Source organism: Neophocaena asiaeorientalis, unplaced genomic scaffold, assembly GCF_003031525.2.
Source record: "Neophocaena asiaeorientalis asiaeorientalis breed wild unplaced genomic scaffold, Neophocaena_asiaeorientalis_V1.1 scaffold364, whole genome shotgun sequence".
Lineage (NCBI taxonomy): Eukaryota > Metazoa > Chordata > Mammalia > Artiodactyla > Phocoenidae > Neophocaena > Neophocaena asiaeorientalis.
Genome location: NW_020172457.1, coordinates 1910843 through 1922849, shown reverse-complemented (window position 1 = coordinate 1922849; position 12007 = coordinate 1910843). Strand labels below are relative to the sequence as shown.

The window sequence follows — 12007 nt, the reverse complement described above, 5'->3', positions numbered from 1 at the left end:
TTGCTTAAGATGTTTTTGTTACCCTTTCCAGCTTAAAAAAATATCTCCATGATGAAAAAAAGGTAGAAAATAAGGAGGAGCCTTTTCTTTTTTCTTTTTTTTTGGCTGCGCCATGTGTGGGGATCTTAGTTCCCCAACCAGGGTTCGAACCCACGCCCCCTGCAGTTGGAAGCGTGGAATCGTAACCACTGGACCACCAGGGAAGTCCCTTTTATCTTTTTTTGTCCTCTGTTAACAGGATCTCATCTTCTCAAGGAGTATGCCATTCTTGCTCTAAATATACCTTAAAAAGGTCCATTTTGCCTTTAACATTTTGGATTGCATTGGTTTGTTTAATAAGCTGCGTCTTCCCGATCTTATAGGTCACTCCATTTTGCTCACTTCCTGTAGAATCCTCTGCCTTACTCTCTCAATCCCTCCTACACTGATTTCTCCCCACTGAGAATTCGGCTTCCTCTGTGGCCACTATGCTTCCACCTTCAGTCTCATCTTCCAAACTCCTCTTGCTTCCATAGTCCCCAGAGGAACCTAGCTCTGTGGTTCATCCTTGGTGTCTTCCTCCTTGGTTAACAAGCCAGTCTTAAAGGGCATTAGATGAGTTTTCTCTAGGAAGGACTTCAGAGTGTGTGTTTGTGTCTGTGCTAAGTCTACTCACATATGATTGAAAAGGAGTATGTGCAGGGCATTATGACAGAGGGTATGAATGAGCAGGGTAGAAGAGTAGCATAGGAATTGCCTGCTGTAGCAACCTTCTGGTCATTGGGCAAGTCTCCCCAGCCCAAGGTCTGTCCAACCACGGACATGATATATTCTCCACCTCATCCCTTATTTTTCTTATTTGGGTGTCCTTTATTTCTTATAGTTTGTTATGAATGAATTCTAAAAGTTATTCTGGTTCTTACATCATGCAATGTTTATTTTCTTTGTTTAGTGTACCAAGGGGTTAACTATACATACTGTATCTTTTTTTTCTTAATATTTTACAGCACTACATAAACAGGTATTTCCATGTGGAAAAGGGTCTCTCCAACACAGAAGACACACGATCTCAAGCATCAGTCGCCCAGGTTCCAACACCAAACCCACCCTCCCTCCGATCCCTCAGGGCCGCAAGTAGACCCGTACCTGACATTTGATCTTAACATGGAAAACTTGCTCTGATCATGTCCAGTCCCTTTGTCTCACCTGGCCATGGATCCTGGCTATTCCTCACTCAGCCAACTACCTACAAAAGAATGTTCTATATGCCTTAATTCTCTCAGTTTCTTTTGTGATTCTCTGAATAGTGTCTATCTTTTTTAAAATGTAGGTTATTCTTAGCTTTTATAAATTGAATTTCAGTTTTTCCCACAGCTATGAATGAATTTTCTAGCTGCTTCCTGCTCGGAAATATCAGATGGCAAGATCTCTGCCTTGCTACATGCATAGTGATTGTGGGATAAAGACAATGAAGATTGTGCTCTTAAAATTTCAATGCGTCCATTATTTATAGCATTAGTGTATACTTCACAGGATTGAAATATTTTGTTCTTCTCATTACAAAAAAATTATAGAGTTCCATTTAACTTCTGACCAATGTGATACCTCAGATTCCTTTAGCAATATGAAGGAATAAAGAGTATCAGGTATTTCTTTTATTTCACCCTTTTTTGACTCTGATTATGAAAGGTTTATAAGCAATTTTCATTGACTTTGTGGTTTCACTTCCTGCCGTCTGCAGAAGAAGAATTGAGCAGTTATAGGCAAGGCTGGTATTCGGCTGATTTGTGTGAGCGAGACTATGCTGGTTGTTAAAACACTGAAATGCACCCGTTTGGATGGGTAAATGGTCTTTCCTCTGAATCCTCTGTGCATGGTGATTCATGGGAACAAGAGCCTTCCCATAGTATGGCATTAATTGTTAAATATTTTAAATATCAAAATCCTCTAATGCTTTCCTTTTTAAAAAACATCAAAACTTCCTTTGATAATCCCCTTTCCCGTAACTCAAATTTGGATGTAACACGATTTGCTATTGGCTCCTATCTTCCACCTAGCCCTGTTCTCAACAGGAGCTGGTTAAAGTTCTTTTCTTGGGGCGGGTAGGAGAGGCTGGGAGGGGGAATGTGGAGGAGAGTACAAGGCTGAGCCGGAGAAGGGAGGCAATGCTCTCTGGAAAAGTAGGGGTGCGGAGAGTGGGTCGCTGTGCCCCAAGGATTCACCAGCATCATCTAATCTTTTTAAAAGTTATTATAAAATATTTTAGACACAAGGGAAGATATAAAAATAATAGTTTCAATTTCAAACAATATGGAAGAGATGCTTTTAAAAAACAATTTCTCCTCCTAAGCACAGCTAAAAGCATAGAAATGATATATATAAAACAAAGGTAAGATTGAGAGTTAGAAGGAAGAAGGCAGACCACCTGAGGACCCTGGGACCTGAGTAATGACATAATGGTAATTTCCCTGGCTCTCCTTTTGCCTTAGTTATCCTAAACTGGGTGCTGGAGAAGCTAAAACCCCAAAACACTAATGATACAGACAACAAAATTTCCAACAAAGAGCCTGCTCCTTCTAGCTAAAAGACTAGGAAAGGAGCAGACTAGCAACACAGAAACCTTTTAGACAAGGACTGCTTTACTCCAGCTAAATACTGTGAATAAAATTCTGGCCCCATCCTTTTTCTCACCCTTGTTAGCAAAGGCTTCCACACTTTTCTAGCTGTAACAATGTTCCCCTTCTCTTCCCTGATGTGACAATATCAGGGAAATTTTTGTGGAGAGCCAGGATGTTTACCACCACTCAGTGTTAATAAGAACCCCCTCTCAGAGTATCATTGAAGGCTACTTAGGGACCTAGACTGCCATTCCTCACCTGGTAGTAATGACGCACCTTTTCCCCTTCCCATCAGGTGGTGTCAGAGGTCTTGTGGAGGTCCAGCACCTTCACCACTGACCTGTCTCCTTGCAGTGTCAATGGAGGCCATGTGAGGACCTAAACTTCCACATCCACTCAGCATTAATACAGCATCATTCCCACTTTTCCCACCCTAAGTGTCAAGAGAAGCCAAGTGGAGAACTTAGACTTCTACCTCCACCTGGCAGTAATGACTCAGTGCTCTCTCCCCAACTGGCATGGTGTCAGAGTAGGTCAACTAAACAGAAGGTTTAAATAAGATCCAGAGTCTCACACTATCCAAAATGTCTAAGATATAATAATAAAAAAATACTTACGAAGAATAAGGAAAACCTTAACTTAAATGAGAAAAGTCAATCAACATATGCCGACACAGAGGTGAAACAGATCTTGGAATTATCTGACAAGGATTTTAAAGCAGCTGTGATGAAGATGTTTCAACAAGCAATTATGCACATGACTGAAACAACTGAAAAAGAGACACGATCTTAGCAAAGAAATAGTCTTGAAAAGAAATAGAAGATATAAAGAAGAAACAAATGGAACTTTTAGAACTGAAAATGCAATAACAAATTTTAAAACTTACTGGATGGACTCAACAGGAAAATGGAGAGGACAGAAGAAAAAAATCAGTGAACTTGAAGACAGAGCAATTTTAGTTACCCAATCTGAATAACAGAGAGAAAATAGACTGAAAAATAAAGTGAGCTCCAAGGATATGTAGGACTATATGAAAAGATCTAATGCTTATGTCATTAGAGATCCAGAAGAACAAAAAAGAGTATGGGGCTAAAAAATTATTACTGAAAATTGCCCCAATTTTGCAAAAGCCAAAACCCTACAAATTCAAGATGATGAATCCCAGACAGGAAAAACCCAAATAAATCTGCAACAAGACACATAATCAAACTTTGTCAAAAAGACAAAGAAAAATATCTCAAAGCAGCAAGAGAGAAACGATATCTTAATTATAAGGAAACAACAAATCAAGTGATAGCATATTTCTCATCAGAAACTATAGTACTGCCAGAAACCACAGAAATGGAACAACATTTTTAGTCCTAAGAGAAAAAAACCTGTCAATCTGGAATTCTCTATTCAGGAAAAATGTCCTTCAGGAATGAAGGAGGAAATCAAGACATTCTCAGGTGAAGGAAAACTAAGAGAATATATTGACAGCAGACCTAGCCTAAAAGAATGGCCAAAAAAAAAAAAATTCTTGAAATAATGAAAATGATAAAAGAAGGTAATTTGAAACATAAAAAAGAACAGTGGAAATAGTGAAAATATGGATAAATACAATAGAAGTTCCTCCTCATCTTGAGTTCTCTAAATTATGCTTGATGGTTGAGCAAAAATTATAACGTTGTCTGATGTGGTTCTCAATATATGTAGAAGGTATATATAATTTAAGGCAATTATAAACAGGAGTAAAGGGACTTAAAAGGAGGTAAGCTTTCCACATTTCACTCAAACGGTTAAAATGTCAACACCGGGAGACAGTGATAAGTCATATATGAATAATATAATACCTAGGATACCACTAAAAAGCTACTTTGTGAGATACACTCAAGAGCACTATAGATTAAAAAAAGTGGAATTTTAAAAATGTTCAAGTGACACACAGGAAGTCAGGAAATAGAAAACAGAGAACCAAAAACTAAACAAAATACCAAAAGCAGCCTTAAGCTCTACCATACCAACAGTTACATTAGAGTAAATGGTCTAGATACACCAATTAAGAGGCAGAGGTTGGCAGAGGGGGTTAAAAAAACATGACCAAGTTATATCATGTCTACAAGAAATTCACTTGAAACTTAACAACATAGGTTGAAAATAAAAGAATGGAAAAGTGTTTGCATATATCATGCAACCATTATCAGAAGAAAGGAAGAGTGGTAATATTTGTATCAGATAAAGTAGGCTTCAGAGAAAAAAAATTACAAGATATAGAGGTACATTATATAAGGATAAAAGGGTCAATCCACCAAGAAAACATAACGTGATTAACTATGTATGCACTAAAGAACAGAACTACAAAACGTGAAGCAAAAACTGACAGAACCGAAAGGAGAAACAGTTGTATGTTCCAACATCTCTTTCTCAACAGTTGATAGAACAATTAGACAAAACCTCCAAGAGTATATAATAATTCAACAACATCATCAACCAGTAGGATTTAATTGACATTTATAGAACGTTCCATTCCAGTGACAGCCCAATAAACATTCTTTTCAAGAGTGTTTCATGAATGTTCTCATGGAACATTTGCCAAGACAGACCATACCCTGGACCATGAAAGAAACCTAACAAATTTAAAAGAATTCAAATCATACAAAGTATGTTCTCTGACCACAATGGAATCAAACTAGAAATTAATAACAGATAATAGAAAAGTCTCCAAACATCTGGAAATGAAACAACACAGTCTTAAATAATCTTTGGGCCTAGGAGAATTAAAGAGAGATCTATGGTCTCAAGGGAATTAAAAAATACATGGAACTATATGGTAGTTCTATTTATTACTCAGCTATAAAAAGAAACAAAATTGAGTTATTTGTAGTGAGGTGGATGGACCTAGAGTCTGTCATACAGAGTGAAGTAAGTCAGAAAGAGAAAAACAAATACCGTATGCTAACACATATATATGGAATCTGAAAAACAAAAAAAAGGTCATTAAGAACCTAGGGGCAGGATGGGAATAAAGATGCAGACCTATTAGAAAATGGACTTGAGGACACAGGGAGGGGGAAGGGTAAGCTGGGACAAAGTGAGAGAGTGTCATGGACATATACACTACCAAATGTAAAATAGATAGCTAGTGGGAAGCAGCTGCATAGCACAGGGAGATCAGCTCGGTGGGGTGGGGTAGGGAGGGTGGGAGGGAGGCTCAAAAGGGAGGGGATATGGGGATATATGTATGCATATAGCTGATTCACTTTGTTATAAAGCAGAAACTAACACACCACTGTAAAGCAATTATACTCCAATAAAGATGTTAAAAAAAAAAATAGAAACTGGAGAGGAGGATTCTTAAATCAATAAGCTCCTACCTCAAGAACCTGGGAAATAAAAATAAACCCAAAATAAGCAGAAAGAAACAACACAGAGCAAAAATCATTGAAAATGAAAACATAAAAGTAATAGAGAAAAAGCAGTAAAACAAAAAGCTAGTTCTTAGAAAAGATCAATAAAATTGACAACCTCTCTCTGGTTAAACTGACAGAAAAAAGAGAAGACACAAATTACCAATATTATAAGTGAAATGGGATGAAACTTCAGATTCTGAAGGCATCAAAAGGATAATAGGGAATACTACAAACAATTCTACACACATAAATTTGACAAATTAGATGGAATGGACCAATTCCTCAAAAACAAACTACCACAACTCACACAGTATGAGATAGATCATTTGAGTAACCCTATAAATATTGATGTATTATAGGAATTGAATAATTAAATTGAATTAAAGTATTCATAATGATGAAAAAGAAATCTCCAGGCCCAGATGCTTTCACTGGAGAATTTTACCAAATGTTTACAAAAGAATTCATACCAATTCTACATAATCTCTTTTAGAAAATGAAAAAGGAAGGAACAGTTCCCAACTTATTTTCTGAGGCAAATATTACTCTGATACCAAAGTCAGACAGATGGTACAAAAACAGAAAACTGCAAACCAATATCACTCATAGATGCAAAAAATCCTTTAAAAATTTCAGCAAATAAAATTCAGCACTACCTAAAACGAATTATACACCATGACCAAGTAGAGTTTAACCCAAGGATGCTGATTCACTAATTGAAATCAACCAATGTAATCTACCATAATAACAGGCTAAACAAGAAAAATTTACATGAGCAGATCAATTAATGCAGAAAAAGCATTTAACAAAGATTAACACCCATTCATGATAAAAATCTAGGAATAGAGGAGACTTTCTTCTGTTTGATAAAGACTTTGGTACATGTCTCTATCCCTAAACAATATACACTTTTGTTCACCATGACTTTAAACTTTATTTTATACTGTATATATTCATCAATTAACTTTTTCTCAACTTTATGGGTTTAATCCATGAACATTGTGTTGGTTTAGTTTTAAGGTTTCTCACTGCTGTGTACTATTCCACTGTAAGAATATACCACAATTTATCCACTTTCCTCTTGATGAATGCTAAATTTGTTTTCACTTTTTTTTCTACTATAAAAGGTGCAGCTGAAAAAATTCTTCTATAGGAGTGGAATTGCTGTGTTATAGGTATACAAATCTTTAACTTTTCCAGATATTGGTTACCCTACTATGCCCTCACAAATATGTAAGAGTTTTTATTTTTCTACATCTTCAGCAACGAGTGGAATTGACAATCTTTTTATTGCTAATCCAATAGGTGTTAATGTAAACTCATTGTGGTACTTTGGATTTCTCCAAAGTTGAACATTTTTTATAAGATTAGTGGCCATTTATGGCTCATCTTCTGTGAGTTGCCTATTTATATGTTTTGTCTAGTTTTAAATTGGGTTATTATCTTTTCTTACCAATTTGCAGGATTTATTTATACATTCTGGTTATTAATTCTTTAGTTATATGAATTGCACATCTTTTCAAAGGCTGTGTCTTTTCACCTTTTAAAAATGTTATATTTTAATGAGTAAAAGTTATTAATATGGCCAAATTTTTCAAACTTTTTCTTGATAGCTTGTGCTTTTTTATGTCTTATGTGTTCCTTCCCTATGCCATAGTCATAACTATAGTCTCTTAGATATTCTAAATGCTTTTTACAAAAAAGTTTTACCTTCGCAATTTAGGTCTATACTCTACCTGCAATAGAGCTTTGTGTATGCTCTGAGGTAGGACTTAATTTCTTTCTAGTTGTTCCACCTCTTTTGCTCTGAGGTAGGACTTAATTTCTTTCTAGTTGTTCCACCTCTTTTTCTCTCTAATCTGTAAGACCTTGTCTCTCATATTATTTCTATAAATGTTTGGGTCTGTTTCTGGGTTCTCTGCTCTATGTTACTGTTTTATTTACTATACATTTATAATAAGACTTACGACCTGGTAGGACAAGTTATGCACTTTGATTTTCTTCAAAATTATCATGACTATTATTCACATTTTGCTTTCCAAGTAACTTTAGACATTATCAAACTTGCAAATGCCTTATTTAAAGTTAGTTAGAATTACATTTAGTTCATAAATTTGAGGAAGCTTGTTTTCTTCATGATATTGAATCTCCCCTTCTCTTAACATGCTTCCTTTTGTACGTTTTCTTTAATTCCTTTAATAAATTTGTATACTTTTCTCCATAAAGGATATATGTATCTTTAGTGAGGTTTATTCCTAGGTACCTTTTATTTTGGTTATTTTAAGTGGAATATTCTTTAAGATTATATTTTCTGTGACTGGTGTATGGAATGCAATTCATTTCTATAATTATCATGTGTATTATATATTCTGACAATATATTTGCAGATTATTTCAGGATTCCATGCAAATATCATAAAAAATGACAATTTTCCCCCTTTTTTTTTTTTTTTTTTGGTGGTACACGGGCCTCTCACCGTTGTGGCCTCTCCCGTTGCGGAGCACAGGCTCCCGACGCGCAGGCTCTGCGGTCACGGCTCACGGGCCCAGCCGCTCCGCGGCACGCGGGATCTTCCCGGACCGGGGCACGAACCTGCGTCCCCTGCATCGGCAAGCAGACTCTCAACCACTGCGCCACCAGGGAAGCCCTCCCCCCTTTCTTTACATTCCTATTATTATTCTGTTTTTAAAATTTCATTTCCTTATTTTTTCTTCTAAAAACTTACCTGGAGAGAACTTCCAATACAATGTTGAGTAGAAACAATGATAGTGGACATCCTTGTCTCACTTTTGATTTTAAAAAGAATATTTCTAATGTTTCACTATTAAGTGTGAAATTTGCTGTAGATTTTTGGCAGATAATCTTTGGAAAATTTTTTCATTTAATTCCTGGCTTACCATGAGTTTTACAATGAAAGAGTATTGAAAGGAAGGTGTTTTCTTTGTAGGGTACAAAAATTTGAGGTATATATTAATTCAATCATATTATTGTATTATTTGAACTGTTATTTTCTTTTTTTTTTAAATTAATTTATTTTTGACTGTGCTGGGTCTTTGTTGCTGCACGTGGGCTTTCTTTAGTTGTGGTGAGTGGGGGCTACTCTTCGTTGAGGAGTGCAGGCTCATTGTGGTGGCTTCTCTTGTTGCTGAGCACGGGCTCTAGAGCACAGACTCAGTAGTTGTGGCGCATGGGCTTAGTTTCTCCGCGGCATGTGGGATCTTCCCGGACCAGGGCTTGAACCCGTGTCCCCTGCGTTGGCAGGTGGATTTTTAACCATTGTGCCATCAGGGAAGTCCCCGAACTGTTATTTTCTTAGTTTGTTTTTTTTTTTCTACTTACTCATACTGAAATGTTAAAAAAAACACCCTCTCACTATGATTGGGTTTCCCTCCCCTTCCCTCCCCTCCCCTCTCCTCCCCTTCCCTTCCTTTCCCTTCCCTTTCCTCCTTCCTTCTTTCCTTTCTTCTTTCTCCTTCCTCCCTTCCCAGATTACCTGCTGACCATGGAAAAGTTAGTGGTACATAAAAAACATGCTTACTGGGACTTCCCTGGTGGTGCAGTGGTTAAGAATCCACCTGCCAATGCAGGGGATATGGGTTCGAGCCCTGGTCCGGGAAGATCCCACATGCCTCGGAGCAACTAAGCCCGTGCACCACAACTACTGAGCCTGCCCTCTAGAGCCCACGAGCCACAACTACTGAGACCATGCACCACAACTACTGAAGCCTGTGCACCCCAGAGCCCATGCTCTGCAACAAGAGAAGCCACCGCAATGAGAAGCCCGTGCACCACAATGAAGACCCAATGCAGCAAAAAAAAAAAAAAAAGCATGCTTACAGAAGCATCAAAAGTAAACATCACACAATTTTTTTAAAAAGCAGTAGGGTAGTGATTTTATAATCAGACAAAATAAGAGGGCAATATGAAAATCATTAAATGATACATAAAACACCCTTTTACATTAAAACAGGTGCATCCCATAACAAAGGTATAACAGTCATGAACGCTTAGGAATTGGGTCATATAACATCAAAGTATATAAAGCAAAAAAATGTTAGAAATGTAAATTGCTTTCTATCTAAAGTGTTCTCATCCATAAACCTAGGATTATAACAGGATTGCCTGTTAGGATATTTTTTGATGATTAAGCTGGATGATGTGTGTATGTAGTGAGTACAGATACCTCAGGCCACAAACTCTTAATTTTAAGCTCAAATCCAAAGTGAAAGAAATTTAATCTTATTCCCTATCAATTCAGGACAATCTCAATCAATTCTGTTGTCTCTCTCTCTTGCTTTTAACCTGGGATTTCATCCAACTTCTAAGGGTTTACGGAGTTTTAAGGCATCAGCAGGAGGCATCTGGTTCCTGCATTAATGAGAAATTCTTGGGTCTTGCCTACTCTCCAGGGACCATGCCTATAGCTGCTGACACATCCCTATTATTTTGACCACTCCAGGTATGTTGACTTTTTTTTTTTAATGTAACTTTCTCTTTGTGAAAGCACATAAGAAACCAACTGCTCTGCTGTGCCAATCTGGGTCAAGAGGTCTGTCTTAGGCCCTCTCTGCCTTGACACCCTTGCAGTCTTCTTTCTTTGCTGAGTTCCCAGAACATGGATATATTGGGAGCTCAGTCAGCTGGCTGCCTGGTAGAGCTCCATATGGGAAGCCAAACAGTGGACCCCTGCTCTTCAGGTCCCACATTCAAGTAGGATTTCTATTGTATCCTAGACCTTGAAGTTATCTGTGGAGTAATGGTTCTCAACTGGATTGGCAAATCACTTTCTCCATAAGTTTAAAAAACACCAGTGTCCAGGCTCCATCCCAAGCCAATTAAATAAGGATCTGTGGGGATGGGGGCTAAGGCATTGTATTTTTTTAAAGTTCCCAGAGTGATTCAATTGGATAGCCAGGATCAAGAGCCACTGCTCCTGGAAGATAGAGTGGGGGCTTTTCTAGAATGATTTTATCAATTTTTTTTGTTGTCTTCAGCAGATGACTGACCATCTCACCACACCCTTATTAGCATAAACTATATTATAATTTTTTAATGTTTATATTTTTTAATTTTTATTTTATTGAAGTATAGTTGACTTACAATGTTTTAGGTGTGCAGCAAAGTGATTCAGTTGTACATATGTATAAAAATATATGTATTCTTTTTCAGATTCTTTTCTATTATAGGTCATTACAAGATATTGAATATAGTTCCCTGTGCTATACAGTAAGTCCTCATCATTTCTTTTATATATAGTAGTATGTATCTGTTAATCCCAAATTCCAAATTTATCCCACCCCCCCAACTTTCCCCTTTGGTAACCATAAATTTGTTTTCTATGTCTGAGTCTATTTCTGTTTTGTAAATATGTTTATTTGTATCATTTTTTTTAGATTCCACATATAAATTATATGATATTTGTCTTTGACTTACTTCACGTAGTACAATAATCTCTATAGGTCCATCCACGTTGTTGCAGATGGCATTATTTCTTTTTTGTATGGCTGAGTAGTATTCCATTGTATGTACGTACCACATCTTTATCCATTCATCTGTTGATGAACATTTAGATTGCTTCCATGTCTTGGCTATTGTAAATAGTGCTGCTTTGAACATTGGGGTACATGCATCTTTTTGAATTAGAGTTTTCTCTGGATATATGCCCAGGAGTGGGATTTCTGGATAACATGGTAACTCTATTTTAGTTTTTTAAGAAACTTCCATACTGTTCTGCATAGAGGCTGCACCAGTTTACATTCCCACATAATTGTTTATCATTACTAATTTGATAGTTGAAAAATGCTATTTTATTGATTAGGTTTAATATTTCTCATATGCTTATTTTTTATTAGTATTTCCATCTTAGTGAACTGTTGGTTCATATCTTTATTATATTTTTATCCTGGGATGTCAGTGTTTTATATTTTTGTGAGAGCTTTGTCTATTAAATATTAACTATGGGGTCCCCATTTGTTTTAAATATCCATCCCAATTTGTCATTGGTCTGTATTTATTTTAAAT

At 36.7% G+C, this 12007-nt stretch overlaps 1 protein-coding gene across 2 annotated transcripts in view; it reads left to right on the top strand.

Moving 5' to 3' along the window:
* LRGUK (leucine rich repeats and guanylate kinase domain containing) overlaps positions 1-1880 on the top strand; it is a 113693-nt gene extending 111813 nt beyond the window's left edge. For both annotated transcript variants that reach the window (XM_024737964.1, XM_024737963.1), the window contains exon 20: positions 987-1880. In XM_024737964.1, the coding sequence (XP_024593732.1) occupies positions 987-1117 (131 nt within the window). In that variant the 3' untranslated portion in view covers positions 1118-1880. The remainder of the gene's footprint in view (positions 1-986) is intronic.
* Positions 1881-12007: the final 10127 nt, after the last annotated feature.